Consider the following 26,151-nt stretch of genomic DNA (forward strand, 5'->3'; position numbering starts at 1 on the left):
AGCTTTCGTTGTACTACCGCGAAGATAAGCGACGGTCTACGGGGACGACCGAGAATTCATTCATTCTTTATTCGAGCTACGACGGCAAAGACAAATCCCGTAATTGAGCGAGAAGGGGGGCTTTGATCGGCGATTAAACGATCAACCACCAGCTTTATCGCCTCTGCTAAGCTCGGCCGGATGTTGTTGCTCGTTTGCTTGAACGGTACGGGGGAACGATCTGAATGATCGAAGGCAGTATAGTTGGGGACAAAGATTAAAAGACGCTTTGTTGTTCGAGAATCTTACGAAGTGAGTCTTAAAGCACACGCTGAGAAATCGGATACACAAGAAAGAGTGGGAAAGAATGCGAAAGACTGGAATTCTCGTAGAATTTATCAACGTCGATTTCCAAATTCTGAAACATTTTCTGATGTATCTATCCAGAATTTGATAGTAACAGGAAATCGCGAGCTGTAACGTTCGCTCGAACAAATAATCTTTCGAACCCGTAAAACTGTCGAGAGCTATTCTCGATCGACTATAGTCCGCTTCAAGATCGTGGGCTGTTCACCTCGTCGCCTCGAAGGTCGAAAGAATGGAAAACGAAAAGGTTACGGGCTCGCCCGTAGTGTTCGCAACACGTGAACACTTCAGCTTTGATACTTCAACTCCCCGCAGATCAACCAATCGGCTCAGCCACCCACTTTGGTTTGCCACCCACGTGGGTGTGTGTGTGGAAGCAAAGTATACAGTGTTCTTTGGTATTTGCATTCCTTCTCTTGGGTCTCTGTCATTCGAGTATTACGATGGTGGCACGAAAAACGTATGATGTCTGGCACCGATCGTCTGATTCTACTTGGAATAAAACCTGATACTTTGTTTTCTCAATCCGTAACGAAATGAAAAGATTTGCTATGCAAAGTGTTCATGATTGTAGGGATCATTTTTTAATACATTTTGCATTTTGTAATGAAATTCAAAGTTTATTATAACATTTTCGAAAGAGCAGCTCAAAGTTGTACTCGTTTGTTGATTCGTAAAACGGACAACAGTACGAGCGTTAAAATCCAAGCCATAATAACGTGCATACGCGTGCAAACACCGAGCGTTATTCGTGATAACGTTCATGGAAAAACTGCTACTCGACTTTACGATGAACGATAACGGTGCATAATATTTTACACCTCGACCGCGAACCACAGTCACCAATATTTTCTTCCATCTAAAATCCGATTTCAGGCTAATCGTTAACTAATGCAAAAAATACGTTCATCGCCAAGTAATTTTCACTTTGCGTATCTCTATTAAATTCTCTAACTCGCAACAGCACTCATAACTGCACCCGTGGATGTCAACGACACTTTCGCCAGCGCTGTGCAAATTAAAATTTCCCCTGAGTCATCCGTTTCTCAATCATCTTTCACCAGCCGTTCTTCAGTGAGAACAATAACCAAAGGCAATCATTTTGGGACTTTAATTGCCGTTGAGAGCTTTAATTAAGCAGTGGAACACACGACGAATACCAGCCGGCCAAAGAAACAAATTGCATTCCGCGAACAATCTGATCGGCATGCAATTATGCCGGAGAGACAGGTCAGTGAAACAATGTCTCATAACTCAGAGGCGACTTCCTTATGACTCCATTGTGCCGCGTCCTTGCGCAGTGGTCGACGTTCGCAACTCCTTCGCCAGAAGGATGGCCTCGATGATGTGTGTCTACCCTTTGGGGGCCGATCCTCCCCGAGCCAGTGTTTACATATGTCGGCACAGTCAGAAAGGAACTCGTTCTCCTCGTGCAAACGATTGTGCATTACCCGTCGGAGTATCACGGGTTACACGCGCGTGGGTCGCACGAGGGGAGCCTTTTTCCGCTTCTTCCACGCTGGAATATCCTGTACGTGGTCGGCAAACGTGGGTGTCGTGCCCACCTTCTCCTGTTCGACGCGGCTCTCGCTTGGTACTTCTCCGACTTTCCTTAATGAATTCCGCACTGTGATCTACGCTGCTTGGAATCTTCGAGAAAAGTGTGATGGATTTAGTGGATTAATTATTCGGACTTTTCAAAGAAAATTGGAGAATTTTTGTATCTGCACTTTGACATAGACCAGTATATGTCGAATTATTATTAGTATTTTAATCGATTAATTATGAGAATTTTCAAGGGAAATTTATAAATTCTTACGTACAATTATTCCTACCTTGCGATACATTCGATACCGTACGATAAGGATTTGGAGTAGAACGTAATTGTGGAATTATGTAGAGGAAATTTTGTTTAAGTTTTCGTTTTAGAATGCATAAATAATATATATATATATATGTAGATTCACATAACTCCATGAGATGAAAATACTTTTGTATACAATGCTATTGACGCTGTACCCGGGGCATGTACAAAGCATGAAAGTAAGTAAGGAGAAGTTTAAAAGTTTGAAGAATACAATGTCATTATGTTCACTAATTTATTGTAATATTCAGTTTGACAAACAAGTTCCATGTTAAAAGATCGCCAGCAAGTATAAATAAGAAGAACTACCATCTAATATAAGTAACTAAAACAACAATGAGTAGAGGAAGCAGTTTAATATTTCCAAATTACATCTGATAGTAAGAGAATGTGATAAACTCTGATATAATACAACTAAAAACTATATTATACAGACGCTACTTGCTGAGTACTTATATGTTATTGACAGGACAAAATTTCATTTGGCAGGTTGTTTGTTAGTATGCTTCGCCATGCTTCAACGGAAGCTTTATAAAATTTTCCGTGTACTGCAAATGAGGTTAACCAAATGAGTTTCGACGTTGCAAGCTTTGACGATATTATATGAATCTCAGTGTACAGGTACCACGATACTCGAAGGTTATCTTCATTTTATAACTGACAGGACGAAAAATGATTAAAAGCACAGATAGCTGATATCTGTACAGATGCTTGTCACGAAGCAACTGTTTAATATTCGCACGTGCAGACTGCACTTGATCGTACCCCCCGCATCTGGTTACAGTAGACTCTGCCGATCTTGATTACTCGGTTATTGGTGTTATCGCAATTTCCGTTCCTGCGAAGGCCGATTGTTAAAGCGTTCGCCAAGACGCTAATAACGTATTACGTTCTCTTTCATTGGCAGCAACGAACGGCAACTTACCCAAGAACCGGTTGTTACATCAATCTGGAATGACAGCCCATTCAAAACGAGGCTCCGTACAATTTATACATTCGATCCACGAAAATTTACCTTAATCATCAAAGCCATGCGTCATGAAGTTGCATAGATGAACTTGATAAATACTTCTCGATCTTTTACCAATTTGTAAATTTACCGATCTCTGTAAATATCAAACCGATACATCATAAAGTTGCGAAGGCAAACTGCAAAAGTATTTCTCCATCACTGTTTAATGTCTAAACAATCGTTCAGTCAACTCATAAATTTGTCAATTTTTCCAAATATTCAACGGAAGAGCTTCAAAAATATCTCTTAATCACCAGGATATCCAATATCATCAGATTATGAATATCCGAATAATTGCTGAGACAAGTCATAAATTTGTATTATGTTCGTATTTAATCTCCTCAAACATTAAAAATCTGCTTAATCTTTCCAGACAGTACACCTTAAATTGGCGTATCACGAAGTTGCACAAACAAAGTCTAAAAAAATTTTCGATTAGTTTTTAATATTTGAGCGATCATTCAACCTGTAAAGTCGATATTTCCAAAAAGAAGGCAATGAAAGATCCCGAAAAATTGAAGACGACGGGTGGTAAAATATTCGAGCAGAATGGACGAACTGGACCCGAGCCGGTCCAATTTCTTGTCCATGAGTTCATAATTCTTGCCGCCAAGCACAAGGTCCGATTGGTTACGCAAGCACAGCAGGCGTTCAATCCGCATCGCTGCGACTGCAGGAACTTCTGCTGCAGTTTATAGTCTCGTCCCCACCCTGATCCCTCTCGTCCACGTTCCTGCGCTCCGATCTTATCCTCGATGCTCGCGACGTGAACCACCGCGACAATATTTGCGGGAATTACGAAGACAACTGCGACGATAAAGAAGGAAGCGGACATCGACGATTAAAATCGAACGGCGCGACATTTCAACGCAAAGACTCCTTATGAAGATTCATCCTTTGAAGACGTACAGCTTACGATCATTCTCGTATGAAAAAAAAAAAAGACGTTACGTTTAAAGTTCCTAACGCTGATCCACGTTGGAAAAAGTTTGACGATAATTTCCATTAAAAGCTACGATGATTCCCTGGGAAACTGAGAATGATACTCTTTTCAAGAGTTTAAAGTGAGAATGAAAAATAGGCAATAACATGCACCATAGTACGACGGAACAGTTCGTAGAAAGTTTCTCAAAAACTCTCCTTTATAACGGTTAAGTTTCTCGTAAAAGTACACCCAGTTGAGCGCCCAAAACGACTGGAGTTGTTCCCGTTTACGGAGTTCTAGTTCAATTTCGATTCCCTCGCGAGAAACTCGACGAGGAAGAGGTATATAGATGCGATCTGCATTCGCAACGAAGTGATCCACGACAAAGAGGTCGTTGGAGCGAGGAGGGCCGCGTGTACCAGGGGAACGGCACATGCGACACACGGTCTAGCTTCTTGTGCCGCGTGATCTTCGCGCGGTCGGCCAGTTGCGGTACGCGCATACGTGTAAGCGCACGTTCGTCGCGTGAGAGGTCTCGAGACCACGGGCATTTCCGTAGTAGCGGAAAATTGCCAGTTCCAGCTAACCGTAGCCTGCCACTTCGCGTCGTTCCCATTCGAAAATGTGATATTCACGTCGATGTGCTGTGCTTGTAGTTTAGCCGATCTTCAATACCAGGTCTCCAATATCGATGTTTATACGTTTCCCACTCGTTTTATACATCACAGGTCCACATGAGTGGCTGTTGATTAATCGACGAACCAAAAGTGTCGGCCGGAGATTTGCAAACGTCGAACGGTGTCGGTGAACGATTAACCCTTGTGTCGGTAAAATTGGCCCCGTTTGATCGAATTACGCTCGTTCGAAACGTCGTTTCGTTAAGTCCTCGCGAGAGACTCTCGGTGCGTTTGCTTTTACGAGCGGACAACGTTCCACGATAATTAAATTGCATTTGAAGAGGGGCACGGGGGCGGCCACCAGAGAGCACCATTAAAATCGAGCACTCTGCAGGAGCTTTCAATTCAATTAAGCCGATCCGTCGATCTCTGAATCGGCGAGCTGCGTCATTAGCATCGTGACGTCACTCCTAAAAAATTTTATTGTTCTGTATATCGGTAGTGCGGCGGAAACTGAGAAATTAAGGAAGTTGCAAGCTCCCTGGCTACGATATCTATACGAGATAGTTGGTACAGATTTATCTCCCGGAGCGATGGATAAATATTTACGAAGAATATCGCCGGCTCGTATAAGAGGACGAGCTGGTGATGAAGCAGATCGTGCGCTCCACGATCTGCTGCTCGCCAGTCGTATTACGCGGATACATGCGGGAGCACGTATCGTACAGTTCCGTCTTCGAGCTCGTGTGAAACTCGGTTCATTTCGCGTGTTTTCGCGTGCACGCACGTCAAACGATCCATCGATTGCTCATCTCGCGAACGAGGTACTCAATCGTTCTACTTGATCGAGAATTTAGTGTTCGGTCTCCCGTGATGAATCACTCTGACGAAGTTACGATTTGTTTCTCTTTTCAACCTCATCGACCATTGTTAAGCGAAGATTCGAATTTTTGATAAGATGCACGCTGTTGAAAGTAGCGTAGATTCATGTGTGATGATATTGGTGGAATTGGATAAAACGGCTTAGTCACTTCTAGCAGATTAAAGTATACTGCGTAATCTGCCTGACTAATTTGCAATCTTGACGTCTCGAAGCTTGTTGTAGGTACTTTAGGTTCTTGTAAAGTAATTCAACTGTAACCCATTAAGGGTTTAGATCGTTGCAATTTGATATTGTTTTTTTAAGGTACGAGAAATTTATTAAAATAATCAGAGTCAAAAATTTCTATGTTTTAAAGAGAAATAATTTATCGTAGTATTCTTCATATCATACATAAGTATTCTTAAACTTTTTCAAACTTCATAAAATATATCGAATAAATCCTCTCATACCTGTAACGTTAGAAATCAGTACTTATGATGTAAATTGTCCAAGAGAACGAATATCGTACATGGAGCGTCGAGTTGAGGCAACGTTGAATATGATGCGTTATTTGCTCCGACACTGGCAGATTCTACATTTTCCAATGAATTTTTTTTAACCTCGTAAATCGCGCGACCTTGTCAAGGAAGACGCGCGTGAATTAACAATGATCGTCGGGCGCGTGGGCAGAGATTCCAAAATTATCTTAGAATCTAACGCGTCACGTACCATTAACGTTAGAATTTTCAGGCTAGCGAAAACAACCAATTTATAATTTTTCGTATACAACGGAAATATTCGAACATTTACCGCAGAACACTTTTATGAATATGCTATGCGCGTTATATAAAACCTCGTGATATTTAATTAACAGCGTAATACGACACGACTATCATAATCGTAGTGGGAAAATTTCAAACCAATTTACCGCAAGTGTTATAATACTTAAGGAAGTCTTAGGATTTATAATGCAGGTTTTTTTTCGACATTTCCATTATCTTTCATAAAACAGAGGAGGCCCTCTCATTGTACATTCTTTTTTCATATAGCTCCATTCTAATTCCCTTCTCAACCGTCACTAATTCTAGTGTTAAAATGGCTGAAGTAGACATCTACGTTTCAAGGTAGAAACTCGTATGTGGGGAAACGTTCGATTCTGCTTTCGGTGGCAGACAATGTACACTTCCACGTCGATGTTTATTCACCGCACGACGCGTGCAGATGCTCGCGGCGCGCGTGTTACGAAACTCTCGATTGTTCCTCGGCGGCCCGCGTTGATTTCGCAACGAACCGACGACACGAAATAAAAGTTGCCGCTGTGTTGCTCGTTAAAAAGCCACACGGCGATATTGTTTTATCGGGAAAACGTGGGTGCCCGCGGTGGCACGATAACGTCGTGAGAAACGGGTTATAGCACGCAAGGCGCGCGCAGGTGAAGCCAGCGTATCGCGAAACGAAGCCAAACGATCGGTTCCTGGCTCTGCTTTGCCGAGAGAGGAGGAAGAAGAGCCACCGCCACGTCGACCCGGGTAACCTGAATTTCTTGCAGAAGGGACAAAGCCGTTGTCACCGAGAACAAACGGCGTCCAACGGTTAAATTAGAACCGTACACGAGATCTCGCGAGCTTTTCAGCCGCCGGTGCAATCTCGATCTCTGCCGAGCGAGAGGTCGTTTATCCTCCCTCGAGCTATGCGGCCAAGAGATGTCCGGCTTCGTTCTCACGTGGATCTCTTTGCGAGTTTAGAACGTGCAAACGCCGCCGTTGCAAGACGACGATCAAAAAACCCAGAAGAATTCTCGCTGTTAAATATTATGGATTCACTCGGAACCCTTTTCTTGAGTCAAGGGATATAAGGTTCAAAGTGATTTTAGGAGCGAAGCCTGTGAAATTTGATATGAGAAATTCACAGCTGGTGTTTGATGGTCTAATGATCGTGATTGGTGGCTAGGAAAATAAAGAATTTTTTAAAGCGTATTGTTTCTGAAGAATGTTGAGGAAAGTTATCTATATAAAGTCGATTTTCCTTCGAATTGGTTAAAATTATCGGAATCTTTTTAGGGTAGGGAATCATAAGTTTCGACTGTTTTCTGAGGTGAAACCCGACTGCGAAATTTTATACGAAAAAGGGGCTGGTATTCGATGATCTAATGATTATAGTTGGTGGAAGAAAATACAGAACTTTTTGAAGGATATTGTTCTTTGGTATCGGAAAAAAATTGTAAAAAGTAACCAATATTTTATATCGATGTAAGATCGAAGTTCCCTTCAAACTCTGAGGAAGTTACGAATTTCTCGAGACCAAGGAATTACAAGTCTCAACGTTTTTCATAGCAAATTTTGATTCGATAATTTTGATTGAAATTCGATATGAAGAAATTTCAAAGTGACATCTGATAGACGAATGATCATGGCCGACTATAGAGAAAACAGTGAATCTCCGAAAAAGTAATTTGTCTCCGGTATCAAAGAAGAGGTTGAAAGAAATAATGCACGTTGTATCAAAAGATGAAAGTTTCCCTGGAGAAGCTCGCGCGACAAATAGAAATTCGACAAAACGATCTAGAAGCGGAACTAAAAGTAGAACATCCTACTCAAAATGAAATAGCTGGCTGTGCTCTCCGGACAGCTCGATATCATCGAAAAGTGTCTGTCCAGGACTGAAAGTTTCCGTTTAAAGTGCGGTAGGCAATATAAAGAATTCCACGAATTCTTGGACGAATTTCTTTCGTTCCTGTGTGTGTGGCGCGGCATGGTTCGATCATTTATTTGTCTATACTCACGGACAGATTGGAAAATTTACGAGACAGATTAACGATACCGCAGAAAGTATCTCCGGATAGATCGATAAGAATCTCCGAACGAGAATCGGTCAGCTCGAACTCGTGAGAATCTCGATCATACCGATTTCTCCGGTGTCATTGAGAAACCATACACGTTTTATACGCCGTGCTCGGTATCAATGGCTGGCAGATCGAAATCCAGTACCGGTCTGAAATACGAGATGCCACCGGCGGAAGTTACCGGTCTAAGGGAGGAGAGAGAAAGAGAGGGAAAAGGGTGGGAAGGAAAGACTGGTAATTTCGCGTGGGCGTTGAGACCAGTTACGTTGAAGGCTGACAGGGTCTCCAAATAGCAGATTGGATCGAACGCTTGGAATTCCCGGGTGAGGGATCGATCCAATTTAATTAAACTCTTGCCGAATTCCCGGACACCTCGCTCTTACACGACAATGGAGTTACGCACATAATCCCTCGATCATCGTTTCGTCTTCTCGCTCAGCCAATTCTTCTTTGCGTCTGCAATACGTTATATTGAGGGGAAGTTTACGAAGATCTTATTCTTTCTAGATGATAAGATTGTTACAGACTCGAATTACACATAATCCTTCACCTTCGCACGAGTTCATATTTCCGTTATTATTATCATGGCGATAATAAGAATATTGTATACGAGTTGTACACGTAATCTGTCGTTTCATCTTTGTATTAGTTCATCTTGTTTCATATCTACAATTCGTTGGAATTGTGGATAGTTTTCGAAATTGTGAATCTTCAACGACAAATAAAATTATTGTACTCATATCGTGCACAAAACCTATCGATCATTTCACACTAGTTGTTCATTCTCGTCCACGTTTATGAAAAATTCTTAAAGATCTCGTTCGTCGACGACGATGTAATTATTGCGTTCGTGTTACACACCGATACTTCCTCGATTATCGTTCACATCTCCTCCGCAATCTATTTCTCTACCACCTCTACAGTCGGTGGTAAAAATTCCCGAATATTTCGTCCTCCAATGGTAGTTGTCGCGTTCGATGTATGTATTCCCTCGATCATAGTTTTATCATCGCGCAAGATCATTTTTCTTTCGCCTCTACAATTCATCGTGTTCATGAAAAATTCTCGAAGACCTCATTCTTCGATGACAATAAGACCATCGCGATCGTGTTCGCGTTATGCATATGATCTCCCGATCATCGTTTCGTATTCTCACGAGCGTATATTTCTTCTGCCTCTATATATTACCATGAATATTTCAGAATAATTTGTTCTTCAATGACAGTAGAATCGTCGCTTTTAACTTATAAAAAATATCTCTCAATTATTTTCTCATTGCGTCTATGATTCGTGGGATAAAAAATCCTAGCAGACTTTTCACTTTCTTCATTGGAAATAGGATTGTCACGTTACGCACATAATCTCCCAAGTACTATCGTTCCACTTTCTCACGAGTCTATTTTTCCCCGCCTTCGCGATTCATCGTGAAATTACTAAATATTTCATCCTCCAATAACGATGCAGGTATCGAATTTAATTTACATGCGTAAGTCCTCTCAATCATCGCTTTGTTCTCACACAAATCCATCATCTTTTTCTATACGATATCTGATGTTCGCCAAGAATTAAGGAAAGTTTCGATTCCTTCGATAACAATAAGATTATTACATTCGTATTACGCGTATAATCTCCCGATCATCCTTTCATCTCCTTGTAACTCCATTTTACCTGTATTATTCACGTTCATGTAAAATCTGCAGATCATCGAATACTTGGATTAGATCGGCACTCGACGTTTGTGCTTCGTCAGAGCGTTTTCATCGGGAGGTAAAAGCGGCCGTTTCACGGCGAAAGAGGACACGCGGCGAATCGATATCGCTTTCGCAAGGACCTGCTGGCCTATCTGCGCGAAGTCACGCGAATTTAGGGCGTGGAATTGCGGACGAGCGAAAAATTGCGATGCAACTACCTCTTCGAGCCCCTGACATGTTCGTCAAGGACGAAATATAATTCGTCGTGCTCGCGTTTCAGCGGCGACGATTGGTCACATCCGTCGATTTCGTTTGCAGAATCCATTGTGACGCGTTCCGTCGTCGATGCGACGTTTCGTTAATTATTATCGAGCCAATCCGTGGATCGAACAGAGAAGGGAGAGCCAGTGACACGAGACCAGTCGACGCGACTATGTCGACTCGAACGAAAAGCGCAGACCGATCGTGCGATACGGGCATTAGCTTGCGACCTTCTGTCGCATTTTTCGCCTCGCGTCATCGACTATTTGTGTATCTAAAAAGAAGTAGCGGGTTCTGAGAGCGCGACAGAGAGGTCTAAACGAAAAACAAGAAGGAGCAGAGAACAACAGTGGCTGTTAAAGAAGGCTCGTAAAGAAGTTCCGTCTCGTCTTGGTTCAAGATCGAGCGGGCTGAGTAATTTGGTTGGCTTCTGGGCAAGTTCGATGCGAGGAATGCTCGCGGGATGAAGGCAAAGCTGTCACGAAAAGAGCTGGATCATCTCTTTAGCGAGGTATTAAAACAGGCATCGTAATAGTCGATAAGTTTTCTTTAGCTAGAATTTATTAGGAATTGCTTATTTAGAAAGGTAAACTCGATTTAAACCGCAATTTAAGCGTTTTAAGCGTTTTAGTTTTATCTAGAGCTTTACGTAGAGTCAGTAGATTGAGAAAATTGGTCGGCATAATAAAAAGATTGGTAGCTAGTTAAAAAAAATAACGTGAACCATAAACCTGAATAGCACGGCAGTATATCATACTCTTGAGGTCACTGTGTTTTTGCAGGCAGCCATTAAGCCACGTGGCTTGTACGTCATCGAAAGAATGCAAATTGATGTTTCAGCCGGAACAAGGCTAGGGTATCGTAGATAAATAATTCCTACGGTTAAATGCTAGAGCGATATTTTTCGAGCGAGAGCTCGATCGCGCATTAGTGGCGAGTCGCGGCCACGATCATTAATCAATTTCAGTTTAAACGTCCCGTAATTACGCTCTATCCAATGAAACGCGTCGCATCACGGGGAACTCCTACGGTCTTCGATAAGTGATATTTTCCTATCGGAATCTTGTATCTACTTTTTCTCGAACGACGCACCGGCTAATTGACTCCGATATCTTCAGCAGCGTTTCTAATCTACCCATGGCAATTAATAATAATCCAACACAATATGTAACGAACTGAAATTTCCGGTGATAAATCGATTACACGGTATGCTGATTTCCCTTAAATTAATTAGGTAAACCGGACGGAACGTATCGTGTGAGGCGATCGCGTCAAACATTGGCCTAGGAAAAAGTTGGTCTCGCATTTTCTTTCTTCTGGTCTCATGTTTTCCTTTATCAACGTCGATATCTGGTCATTGAGATCATGCTGTAAGATTAACCGTTATCTATCACGTAATTCCTGTTCGCGCAACACGTCCACAAGGACACCCGTATGTCGATATATGCGCGTGGAGGAACACGCTCGAGTGACTTACGAGCAACAGGGAAATTGATTGGACCGCATTGACGCCTATGCAGCTGAACGAGAAGCTCTCGACTAATCTTTTTGCTCGTTTCGTCCGATGCCACGAGTGATCTTTGTTGTCGTTGCTCAAACGACAGCGTGGATTAGAGACAATTAATTTTTTACCGGCTCGAACCCCGAAGCTCGTGGCTGTAACGCTTGACGTAATTGCATACCGAGCAACGCAGAGGACAACTATGTTCGAGTGACTGAAAGTGGAGCGAGTGGAACGATAAGAACGAGGATAGAATTGGTTTAACATGCAGTTTGTAGTGCACTTTTGTGTAACGCTGCTTTGAGGACTCTCTGGACACGTGTCTAGCACTTTCGTGATATTTAAAAAGCTGATGGATTTAGGATAGAACGAGGTTATAAGGTTTATGGTAATCGGGAAAGAAATTATCGAGCGTGAAGCATCTGATGAAGTTTGGAAATCAATTACCACAGCTCTTGGTATTCAAATTATTGTCGACGAGACTTCGGAAGTAGCACCATCGATTTTTATTTATTTCTTACGAAAATATGTACTTTCATTTGTTCCACATTCAGATTTGTAATTAATTCAATGCAGACCTTAATTCAATATGTAGAAAGAACTATTCTAAATTGCGTCAAACTGATCCACGTATCCAAAAATTCTGGAAAAAACTTCCGAACGTGTCTCTCTAAATTGAGAAGGAACGATTAAAACATCTTATTTAAAAAAAAAAACCAGCGTGTCAATTTGTCTGCCAGGAACTGTTATGTCTGCTCGTTCTAATTTAACAAGATACGATCTTAACGTCATCGCCGAACCGTAGCGACACTACCAAGTTACACATGATAACTTAAGCTGTGATAACTTTCGGACCAGTTCGAAGAGCTTTCTTGGAATAGTCGGTTCTTTCTCACTGCATCCTATTAATCTACGCAATTACCATGAACACTTTGTATCGCAGAGTCTTGGAATAATTCCGAGTAGAAATCGTAATCTCTGAAAGTGTCATAATTACCGTTTGTTTGCCTTTGCATTTAGTTTATCGACTTTGCATTTACCTATGAAACGCATCGACTCACGTAGGTGTATTTCGTCTAAGATGTACCTTCTTACATGATTATATTTCCTCGTTACGTAATTGCACGTGTTATACCCTCCCTGTGTTACTTCCTTGTTGCTTAATTAAAACCACGCCTTTATTTACACGAGAAGCAATCGTAGCCGGTGTAAACGCGATGTACCGTATTCCAGTAAGCGACCCTCACGATCGACGGGATCGATACCGGACAGACCGTGAATATATCTGTCGATCTCGATCGTGCTGGATCACTCGACGCTGCAGAGGTTCGTGCCAGAGACGAGAGGTTCAATCGCGGCTCCCGTTAGCCTCTAATTCGTACGTTTGTTCGTGTTCGTTTCGCCATAATATCATGAAGAAGATAAACGTACCGCATTTACGAACCATCGTCGAGACATATACCATACTGCACACTGTGCAACAGTCATAACTCAAATAGTCTCGAACTCAGTTTCGGGAAGGTTTCCACTCTCTATTGTATGAAAGAGAATTTTCAAGATGTTGAAGATTTCACGTGGTTTTTTCTGGCTCGTACATTTGTTGAAAATATTGCAATGAATAGAGCACCGAGCCAAGTATTATAAATAAATTGTGGCTGTTTGCGCAAATTTGTATTTTCCTTTTGGATATAACTAAAATGATAGATTGTAAATAGAGATTTTTTACATTTATCAAAAGTTACTCTACTCCGCTGAAAAATAATTCTGGTGTTCTAGGTATTTTGTATATTTTTGCATATCGTACGATACAATTAGTATTTTCTGGATTTAATCTTCCCTAAAAGGAAGAATTTCCAATAGAATTGGAAGGAGTCAATAGAAATGGTAGAAGTAAAACGTTAACGATAGAAGTAAATTTCAATCCTGTAAAATTCTATTTAACAACGTTCTTCTACTCAGCTTTAATTTCTGTAAGTAAAACAGTTTCATTTGCGCTAGATAATCTAATGCTGCAGATACATACCAAGAAAAAGCAATCTTAGCCGAGATATATTACGACTAAACGAGGAATAACGAACGTACTTTAGTTTGTAATCAAGCGCAGAAATTGGAAAAAAAAATATTTAATCAGAGTAAATTTCGATGTTCGTGTTTCAAATCCTCGGAAATTTAATTTGAGAAAGATTCACAATGTTGTTTCTATACGATTCAAACGCAGGATTTATTTCTGTCGGGAGATCGTGCTCATTTCCAAATGCAACACGAAGAAAGATTGATCGTCTTTCGTATGGAAGTCTAGTGAAACGAACGCGAGACTCTTCTGCATGTAAAAACATGCGTGAAGATTGGATTTTTAAACGAGTCCCGTCGTTGTTGAATTAATGAAGCGCGCGTATGGAAATTCATGTACAACTCGACAGAAGGAAAGGAAACACGAGATATGTTTTATTCCGAATAAAATAACAAGCCACGAACGATTATTTCTTTTCTTTTTCCACTCTTAATTTTCATATTCCAAAATTTCAACACGTTTCAAGTTAACGCCTCTATTTAGAGAAAGGGAGAATGAAAAAAAACAGAGATATATGGAAGAATAAAAAGGGAGGAGAAGGAGAAATAAAAACGCACGAAGAATTTAGAGAAGATTGAATTGTATGGTGTATTTAACCTGGTAGAAAAACAGCGACCGCGATTCTTTCTTTCGTCGGGCGGTGCAATTCCACGCGCAATTAACCACCGCGCGATGGAAGAAATTGCGCACATTGTGCTCGTAATTTTAAGGGTAAACGCAGCGCCGGCCCGTGAATTATCCTCATTCGTCGTGAAATTAATTTCGACGCGGCACGAAAGGATTTCTCGACGCTGTCGATTCTTTATCCTGCTATGGAAAAATACTTTGTTTCAAGAGCCTTCGAGAGAGAAACAACTGTGTTCTTTTTTATTCTCGTGTGGTGTACACCAAGTAGCTCCACTTACGCTTCCCATTATACTCCTATGCTAATCGCTATTATAGCAGGTTGTTGCGTAACTGTAATTACTGTACTGCGAGCAACGATGTTCCTCTTGGCCGTACTGTACCGTAGCACGCGATCTTTCGTTGTTTCTTAATATCTGAAACCCTTAAATCCCCACGCAAGGTATAAAATACATGCTTCCTTAACAGTAGAAATACCAAATTTGTTACAATAATTACATTCAGGCTGCTTTCTTCAATCCTCTTGCATGCCGTAGTTCATTCTCGTAAAAAAAATACGAAAAAATATCAAAATTTTTCTTGAAACGAAACTCTGCGATACTATTATATCCTTTAGATTACTTTCGAGTTGATTATATTTTTCTGTCATTAACTTTGGAGGAAGAATGAAAAAATATCTTGAGTTTGAAAACAATATATATGTCTAAAAAGATATATTTTATTTTATATTATATTTTTATATATTAAAACATTTTAAAACACTTCTTAAAACTTCCCTTGTTTATTGAAAAATGGAGACGTCACCAAGACGTAAAACTAGAAGAACCGTGGCAGATTTTAAAGGAAAGAACTAACACGGCTATTTTAAACATCTTTGAAATTTGAAGTGGCGTGATATACTGTTTTTTCTTGTTTAAGGATTTCTCTTGTTTAAGGATTTCTCTCGTTGAGGTAATTCATTTGGGAGAGGTTCGTTTCGGTTACGACTACGTAGATGAATGCGCCTTTCGAAATCAGTTTTTCACTGGACCGTGCCGAGCGATCGTTCACGATACAATTGTTCGAAGGCAAATATCCGCAACTAATCGAAGTGTGTCATCGTACGATTTACGATATATAGAGGTGTGCGTAAACGATTCATGCGGTCTGATTCCTCGAGGGTTCGCGTGTTTACCATTCGTCATTTTTGACGACACTTTTAACTCATCTTGCTTTATCATCTTCCAATGATTATACTACACATTCTGCTATCACACTACACTTGAAGCAAGACGTTCGAATATTTCACATACATAGAATCCGTGTTTAATAAATCGTTCTTATAATCTGAAATTAAAATTACAGTTCAAATTAAACAAAATTAAAAGAACAGTATATCTTTACATGTATAGTTTGATTTCTGTTAAAAACGTGTTATACAGTACGCACATTTGCAAGGACTAAAAACTAATTAAAACATTTCGACTTTATTTCTGACTTTTAAGTCGGTAATTAATTGACTTTAATGTTGTAACTAGAGAATTTTCCGACTAAGATATATTCGATGCTATAAAGGAGAGGGGTTTATATCGTTTAATTAAAGACACGTTCATTTCTTTCTACCTTGGTTCAGGATAATTAGAATAATCTCAATATTATAGCGCATTTTATTAGTCGTGAATCGTTAGTGGAATTTTAACGATTTGCTGCTTTATCCGTAGGGTGCTAGATTCCGGGATACCTCGCAGCAAATCCATAAGCAATGGCAGGCAGATCCGGCTCGAGCGTTTCCAACGGTTGGCCCCGTCACCGCAGGCTCGGTATCTCCCACGTCAGGCGAAATTTCAACCCCGAATTCGACACCCAGTCCGAGCCCTAGTCCGACTAACAGTCAACAAGTCGCGGTAAGTAGCTCTGACCCTGTTATCGATCCCCTCATGTCCGTCAAACCGTTTCAAAGGCCACCAAATTTGAGGCATGAATGAACGTGACCTGGGTCAGCGATTCACAAAATACCAGTGTAACTTGGTGCACGAGGGAAGCCAGATGCGATGGTCAGTTTGATTCACTTGAAGGGCCAGTGAAATATCGTGCGCGTGATAGAAATCTTTAAACAGCTACTAGGCTACCGGACTTCTTTCTTAATTTCATTGAAGTTGAGAATATTTTTTTATATTGCTATATGTTGCAAAAATTATTTGAATTTAATTTAGAGTTTTGCGAGCTTATTAAGCTAAAAGGTTCTTAGGTTTCTTTCCTAATTTCCTGTAATCTCAGAACTTTTCTTCTAGATTGTTACAGGATAAGAAAGATTTTAATTTAAATTCCAGAATTCCTATTAAAAGAATTGCTATTAAAACAATTTTTTAATTCCTTCAAACTTTACAGCTTTTTTTTTCTAAACTATTATGGATAGGAATTGCTAGGATTTAATTTATAAATGAAAATTGCCAAGCTACATTTTATGACACAAAGAGCTGTGTTCTTATTTTGAGACTATACTTAATTTTAGCGAAAGTTGTGTTAAAAAGTTTGAGGCCATCCGATGAAACGCTTCGTAATAAAGCTTGAGAGGTCCCTCGCTTCTCTGGACCAATAACATTTCACCTGTCGTATATAGAGACCGAGGAAATCTCGATATATACATCCTCCCCGCACGTAAATCTCGAGGGACTGAGTCGAGGTTTTGAATTAGAATTCGGGACAAAAATCGAAATTCGTAGACAACCACGTTCTCACGTGCGACGACCGGATTCTCCCCGAATATACACCGAAGAATTGAGTTAGTACTTTCCTGCATCACCCTGAGTGTATCACCGATCGAATCCGGCAGTAACCACTTTTCCATGTGGCACATGAAACCTATAAAACTTGAGATTGTACACTTGTGTATGATTCTCACTTTTTTCCTTACAATTTATTTTATCCCATCAGCATTCCAAAAAAAATTAATAGACATTCACTTTCTACATTGAATGAACAAATTGAATGAAAAATCCGTTATTTATTAATTCGTTATTACAAATTCGTTAGAAAAATGATAAATATTCGCTTTTTGTATTTAGATAGACAAATCCTAAAAAGTAACCTCTGATAAAAGTAAATGCTAGGAAATGTGCGAGTAAATTTTCTTTCTCGAATTTTAGTATGGATGGCTGGAAATCTATCCAAGTACAGACAACGTATACGAGCATCCTGTATAGTGTTAGATATACGTGTTCCTAAAGGCATACAATTAAATGCACATCATTGTTCGTAAGAGACTATCGGACGTTCGAGCTGTATCCGATTGAACTCAATCGTGGAGCCGGAATAGAGTAGAGCAACCCTTCACTATAGTGGCATTGTACTCGCATGGCTGTGTGAAATTTGATTCTGGGTCAGGAGGGTTTGATGAGAAATTAGTTGATTTATATAGGATCTCTTCACATTGAAATTGACAGAGCGGATCAACGTGAACGTGCACAGATTTTCGGAAAAATTCACGTTTAACCTGTTGCATACTAAAATCTACCCGCTGTCAGCGTTTCATTATAAAAACTGTCGATATTGGAATTTAGATAAACGACGAAAAGAGAGAAAAGTTCGTAATAATTTTGTTTTAAAGTCATCCGCTTTAAACGGTTATATCAAGGGAATATCCCGATAGCGTCGCAATCGTTGAGCGTATAATCTTGTTTTTCATTCGCGGAGATCATGCTCACCACGAGATTAACCGTAATATTCCGATAGAAGCGGCGTACCAACGATATTTCGGTGACATCAACGACAATTTGTATGTTCCCGGAGAATCGTCGATGATCCCATCCTTATTTTTTGCCCGGCTGACCTAATTAAGCAATTACGACCAGCCAGTAGATTACTATCGTGGCATGAATTCAGGCGTCCGACCATGGAAACAAAACCACAACGATGTATATACGGTGGCGTCGATTAAACGACCGGCCGCGCTTCCATCGGAACATCCAATTGGTGTAAAGTCCAATTGGATTATCGACGGTCGTTCAATTGCACGTACGATTGCAGCTCGACGTTATTATCGCATTAATGCCGATTAGTCGATGCGCCGGTTTGGTACGCGACGTCTATACCACCGTCAAAACATTATAACCGTACTATTTCGGGCTGAATGCTCCTAAACGATCGTCTCGTGAATGCTAATCGAATATATTGGGAAACATTTTTTTCAGACAAATCGTATGATCGATTTTGATATTGGTGTTCGAATAATGTATCTGTATTTGAATAAGGGTTGTACGAGATATAACATGCACTTGATTCATCTAAACAATTGTAAACAATTTGTAATAAGAGGTGACTACATTGAGTCTCTTCATTGCTTAAATTAGATACTAAAAACGGGTATACGAATTTACTAAAACTAGAGGAAAATGACTATGTTTTACATATCTGTATATTTGGAAATAGACTATTAATTTCGTTGTTAATAGCTTTCTTACAGTTGATAGGACTAATGTTAATGAACAATAATTGTAAATTGACAGCCATAGTTCTCTCAAAGAATATATAATTTTTATTCTTAAAAATCTTCTGTTCAGCAAATACCGAATAACGAACAAGCTAACGAATTCTTCATAAATTTCTCGAAAATAAAATATTCATCGCTCGATCACGGAAGGCAAAAAAGTATCCAACATTCATTGGGTGCAAAAAAGTAATCAGAGTGTAGGGTAGCGATCGGCCGAGCAATCAACCGCATTAGAGATTCTCTTTCATTAGCGACGCCAGAAATCAGGACGTCTACTGGCTTTGCCAGTCTTCTAGCATGCAAAGAAGTGCACTACCCTCGCGACTTAAGCATGTTCCGTGGGTCGTTTGCGAGGCTTCCACGACGCGCAGGTGAGCAGCTCGTCTTACCGGGTCATGATTAATCCTTAAACGCTTTTTACCAGGCGCAATACCCGGCCACGTTGGTCGTGGCACGAGTTAATTAACCCACCAGGAGTTCTTCCACGCGAACGAGAGAAAACGAACAGCCGGTCAATCTTTAATTAACGTCTTAATCGGGCGATCCTATCGCAATTACTAACACCGTATCGCTCGCACGTACCGTTTTTAAGAGTCTGACGATGCGAAATACGGATAAGAACGACAGACTGCAGTTTGGTATTTAGGACAACGCCCATCAAGAGATGTAGAACATCAATGGGGAGCTTATCATCAGAGAAATCCATCCGTGGGGATTCGGGGTGTTCGACACTTGTTCCAAACAAGAAACATTGTAAAACCTAACTCGAATTCTGTATGCACCGTGCAGGATGTGTCCGATGCTAGTCCTTAACTATAGTGCTGAAACCAACAGAATCTCGCATAAACTTGTAAGAAGGAAAATTGTAAAATCTATATCGACTATACAGGATGTGTCTGGTGATAGCACTTAACTGATTGAAATCAATAAAACGCCACAAAAATTTGTATTATTTATATTGCCACAGTGCTTAAGAATCTGTTTCTCAAATATTCCCCTTTGGAAAGGAGTTGTTTAAATTTACGATTTCCGCTATCTTGCACTCCCACTGATACGATCTTCTACTGGCAAGCCTCCTGTCATCAATGTATCACACTGCCTAGCGGCAGTTATCCTAAATGCTAAACTTTTGCTGAGCAAGGTTTAAACCTTGATGTTTCTTCGAAGTTAAAGGAGGAGGACAGTAAATAAAGTTCACGAGTATGTGTCGCGAGTTTCGTTGGGAGGTCGTCTCTTTCGGCTGCTTGGAAATCGGTTACCGCTTATGGTAATGTCGGCGAAGAAGAAAACGGGAGGCACGAGGTCAAGAGGGCTCGGGTTGCTGAAAAAAAGAAGCGGTGGAGGTCCTTGAGAATCCTGCAGCTGCCAGTCGTCATCGGTTCATTGAACGCAGGGGGACCGCCGCGCGTGTTCCACGTCCTGATCGTTTAGTGCTTGCCGAGGGTTAGAAAATAGGGTTGAGGTCGTTAAAGCGTTGACGGAACACGATGCAGCGCGCGCTGTTTAGCAGCTGGGTACAGGCATGTTACTTTTTTACTAGCCTTAGAGATTTTTTTACAGAGTACATTGTCGTGGGACGTCACGTTCGTTTGATGAGTTATTAAATGACAATTTTGAATGACAGTTGAGTCTCGTCAAATTTAAAGCAACAACAACGATACACGATCAAATATTTTGTAAAAATTGAAATTGTTTTATAGGAAGAAATGAATAGCAATGAATATGATATATCTTTTATAAGATATTATTATTTTAAATTGTTGCTACGTAGGTATATCAATAACAACTTACTTTAGTCGATGAACATTTTACAAAAATGTGTTACTAAAAACATGAAGTTGATTTTTATTGAAATTCTTGAATTTTATATAACACGCAACGATTTTCAAATTTCTGGCTAGTAGCGTACGATTCGATACAAGGTATCACAGCTTAAATTTGTTGAAATGAAAATATTGAGTGGTTAAATTTTATTACTAAAAATATTTATTATATCTCTGGATTACTGTTATATCATTAGGTACAATCATCTTTTATCTCGACAGTTTTTTGCTCAAATACCAAGTTTCAAAGTTAAGTTTCAACACCTTCGTATCTACCGCTAGGGTAACATGGAATGTGGCGGATTCGCCGATACGGCGATAGAATTTCCAAAATTGATGAAGGCAAATAGGATAAGCCCTATATCGGGTAAAGGGAATCCAGAACAAAACTGCCTTGTTTCCTTTTACGCGCAACCCTTTCTGCATTTTCGATGCAATTAATCTCGCGTTGTCTCGTGTACGGGCGATCGTACGAATTTGCACCAGACCGGCGGAAACATGCCTCGCCATTGAAGTTGTAGCATCACGCCGAGCATTAATCTTATTTAACTTAATTGCATCGCTTGCTTTGTTAGGCGAATGTTCTGCAAACACGGGTGAACAACAAAATTCTGCTCGCGTTCACGTAACAGTCGCCATAAATTTTTTCATGACATACATTGTTCGTAACAATGAAACAATAGGCCGATTAACCTATGCAATTATTTCATACACTTCTATTTTATTCTTTTTCTCCTTTCAAACGTTTAAGATTAATGTATGAATGGATAAATTTATTTCGGTGAAAACGCGAAAGCGAAAAACCGCGAACGATTGTGAACATTTGCAGGCATTCGTAGCAATATCGATATATCAAAGAAAGTTCGCGTTTCGTTTGCGTTCGTACACGTTCGATAAAAATAAATGGTCGTATACTGCACTTTTCTATAAATCGACGAGTGTTTGCGAATAGGGTGTTGTCCGATAAACATTTGTTTGATAGGTACACCGAGCAATTTCTGTTAGAAATATGCGTTTAGTGGGTGTCTAGTATACGAGTTGTTAATTGAATCATTCCTTAAGGAAAAACTTCTATAATCGCGGAGTTAAAAATGAATAAAGACAAATCAATTTCTATTAGGTTGATTTTAATTCTTCTACTCCTGGATATATCGAAGGACAGATAGTTTACAATTGTATTTAGGGCAAATCAGGCACAAACACAGCTTATAAATTGAGCTTTATATAATAGAAGTTCGCCAATTGTTTTCAGTATCCACTATTTTTATTTATCTAATAGAAACTCACATTCAGAAAAGTAGATTCGATTGAAAGAAATGAAGTTAATCAAGCGCTAAACTTGAAACTTTGTTACAATAAATCGAGTCCTACTGTAATTTATTTCGAAGAGGAAACGACAGGAAACGTAAAAAGACAGGAAATCTCCAAATAAAGAGATTATATCCAAGAGATTAGCAACTCGAATGACAAGTTACCTCGTCTTTCTTGGCTAACAGGTTTAGAATACCACGAATTCCCAACAAAACCAAACGCAGAATAAGCATCTAAATCTTCCAACAATCTTATACTCAAAACAACACACAAACGAATAAACTCTGCCTGCAGTATCCACTTAAAGAAAACATAACGCGCTTTCGAAAGTGCATAATCGAGCCTGTTCTCGAACTGTCCGTGCTTTGAAAAGACGTTTCCCAAGCTTGGACTGTTTTCATTTCGTCACCGAGACACGAGCCGAGCAACATCTGCCCTGGCACGCGTAAACTGGATGGATTTATTTACGGTTCGAAAGGGGTAGCTGGGTTCGATCTTTGGCGACAGAAGGAAAAAGGGAAGCGGCCACTTCGACGCCAGCCACCAGCCGTAATCTCGTTCAAGGCGTTCCCTCATACTATCGGCTACCTCTAACTTCCGGTTAAATTTAGACGTGCTCGCTCTCCGTTACTATGCTTCAGCAAACAAGCTGCCTCCAACTATTCGATCGGAATTTCATTTAATTTAATATATTCACCTTCGTATTATTCACGAGCCAAAGCTGATTATACACAAAAGAGCTCAACTTCGTTTTGGGACACACCGAATTTGTAACTCTTTCTTATAACGTATGATTTTTGCACGAATAGAATCAAAAAGTGTTAGTTTTAAGGCGCGAAGATCGATATTTTGAAAATTAGATACACGAGATTTATGCATATGTTGTAACCTCTATATACATTTGCAGATCTGTTTTGAGATCATAATGGCTTTTTCTTACCACAACGTCAGTGAAATTTCAAAATATTGCCAGAACTCTAGCAGATCGAGCAGAGATACGAAAATTCACTAAAAATTCACCGATACAGTGACACGTGTATCGTTGGTTCGATCACTGACCGTTATTTTGTAAAGAATACGAAGGTCTGCGATAACTCTTGCGACTTTAAATTTACGTGAAACTTATCGGACCAGTATCGAAGTATACAGTGGAGAATTGGGCGAAGGCCAACAAATTGGAAAATAAATGGATTCATCGTGCGAGTGATCCTTCGTCTTGATTTAGGGATTACGGCGTCTTTAGCGAACTTGGAAGATTTGTGCGGCTTCTCCACTCGTTCTTAGTTCTCTCCTCGAACGTTTTAGCAAAGCGGACTGAGCGTTTAATCCTTGAAGTTTACTTTGTTTCCATTCGAAAGACAGTCAATGCATTATCTTATCGATGAGAGTCTGCTTCCTCTGGATAATCTATTTTTGAAAAGAAATTATGAGGTCACGTGATACTTGTCCAAAGAGGATTATACGATGTATGATGGATTACAGTAAGATTATAGGAAGATCAATGGAATAAACATCATTTGTAATTTTGTCATTTAATTGGAATAAAATCTCGGACAGATGTGAACAATCTTCCATTAATCTTGAACTTGTTCAATAAGATAGAAATAATTAGTTTCCTAAAGAGATTCAATAACAATTTGGATCTTGATTTATAGCTTATAAATGAGAATGTTCGACCTAATTGTAGATCAGCAAAATTTTACGTCAACTTTACGTCAACATTCACAACTATAATATTCCAGCTATTATTTAATAAGTATATAGATAAGCCTGAATCTTTAATATTTAAAACTTTTGTATAAACTTCAACATTGGATAAAGATATTCAAAAAGTCTCGTTATATTTTCGTTGCAAAGTACGATAGTTGGAAAGATTGTTCAAACTAGAATTAAAACGACTACAATGTTCCTCTTCTCTTGTTTTCAAAGATTTCGCGTCTGTTACTTTTGAACGTAACATTTCAGTACGCATGTTCCTGGAATCTAGTTTCAGTTTACGGAACACTTGAGATCCAAACGTTTTCACCCGCTTCCTCAAGCATCGACGAAAACTTCTTGGAATATGTATCGCGCGACATATACACGTCGGACTTTCGTAGCCAGAGATTCACGACGATCGGAAGTTTTATTCGTGCGTCGTCGCTCGCACTTGGATCAATGGAATTCTTTCCCGTGAACGATTTGTCATCGTGTGCCGAATCGTCTCTCCCATCGTCTGGGTCCACTCCAGTTCAAACCCTTTCCACCAAGTTTGAAACGATTCGATGTACCAAAAGTATGGCTGCGAGCGTTCTCTAAGTGCATCGAAATTTATGAACCGATGCGAGACATCTCCGGTCCTCTCGCCACGGGCGCACACCGATCTGGTCAACGATTAATGCTTCGTTCCTCCGCTGAATTTCGCGCTGGTAGCGTGAAAAATGTTCCAGTGCCACCCTATCCGCTATTCGCGAATCTCCTCGAAATATAAACGAGCGACAAAGCATATTACTTTGAGGATCGTTTTGCATATGGATGGTCTAATTGGTTTCGAACAGTGACTTAAGATTGCTCGGTTATTCAGTGTGGCTGTCTTTTAAAACTTGGCTCGGGCGTTTTGAAAACGTATTGGTCATAACGTGTTACTTAGGGTGCATTGATGTCTCAGTAATTCTCTGGTGGCCATTAAAGGTTTGTTTTTGCCGAGGGAGGATGAACACTGTATTTCTTAGTGGCGGAATTTTCGGCCTCTCAAGATCTAAGTTTTTAAGCTTTAGAATTTCAAAATCTTCAAATTAACATTTTCCAATTTGGATCAGAAAATTTTTCGATCGCCAAGTTCGTATATGTTCGAAGTTTTGATTCTTCGAGTGTTCATATCTTTGAAATATCGAACTTTTAATTTCTCAAATCTTTGGAGATTAACATTTTCACGTCTTCGAAGTACTCAATTTTTTAATCCTCAGATATTCCGGCAACCAAATTTCCAAAGCTCCCAACCTACAAATATCATGGAATATTAACACACAGAGCACTACCTTTCGAATATCGTCCATAATAGGACGTATCATTACCTTTATCATTTCGCGCGCAATTCAAAACTGCACGGAACGAATGCAATCATCCCGGCGGGCGCGATGCGAATTTCGTTTCTCCTGTGTGACATCCATATGCATAAAAAAGATTTAAACATGTCGTAAAATATCATTCGGCCGTTTGGAGGTTTCGTTTCAATGGCAAAGGCTCACGTGGAAACCGGCTATCTTGGACGAACACGCGTCTTGGTATCTTCTAATTACGCCGGAGATTCGTGAAGTCGATAAAGAATTCAAATGGGTGGAGCGTAAAACGATTCTCCTTTTTTTCTGCCTGCCATATTTTTTCTCCCTTTCCTTTTCTGTAATCGACGTTCTTCGATACATTCATTCTCGCCACGCACTCTCGTTTATCGTATTTTGCCAACACGATAAACAGCGTGGGTGGCGAAACACGAGCACGGTGCGTGCGTTTTTTCTTTCTCTTTTTTCATTTTTTTTTTTTTTTTTTTTTTGGAGGGGGAACTTAACCAACGATTATTATTATTATTATGGACACGGGCAAACCGGCGATCGAGTTCTATTCATACAATGCCCGCAGGAAATGGGTTGAAAGTGTCGAACTGTATTATTATCGTGGTATTTGGTTCCTGTTCTCTATTGTTGCATGTGATTTTAACCCTTGCATGTCGGGGTGAAACGTTTATCGCGTAACTGCGACGAAGTGTGGTTAATTCGATAACGCTTCGACCAATGTTCGACTGTATTTACATACGAATATATAATTAAACTTCGTTATTGCAAGTGTTTGGTAAATGACTGACTGGGTATTACAGTAAATCGATAGATTTTAACGATTATTTATGCTAATGTTGTGTGGAGTTCATACATTAGGAGGAAAAATTTGCTCGGATGGCAAA

The 26,151-nt window shown here is 40.0% G+C and overlaps 1 protein-coding gene across 15 annotated transcripts in view; it reads left to right on the forward strand.

Moving 5' to 3' along the window:
- Positions 1 to 26,151, forward strand: part of LOC132911304 (tensin-1) — a 181,583-nt gene that overhangs the window by 85,450 nt on the left and 69,982 nt on the right. For 6 of the 15 annotated variants that reach the window (XM_060967866.1, XM_060967879.1, XM_060967874.1 and 3 more), the window contains one exon: positions 16,316 to 16,498. The exons of 2 other annotated variants lie outside the window; for them this stretch is intronic. In XM_060967866.1, the coding sequence (XP_060823849.1) occupies positions 16,316 to 16,498 (183 nt within the window). 7 more of the 15 variants (XM_060967870.1, XM_060967873.1, XM_060967869.1 and 4 more) reach the window with 7 other exon arrangements.

Source organism: Bombus pascuorum, chromosome 10, assembly GCF_905332965.1.
Source record: "Bombus pascuorum chromosome 10, iyBomPasc1.1, whole genome shotgun sequence".
NCBI lineage: Eukaryota > Metazoa > Arthropoda > Insecta > Hymenoptera > Apidae > Bombus > Bombus pascuorum.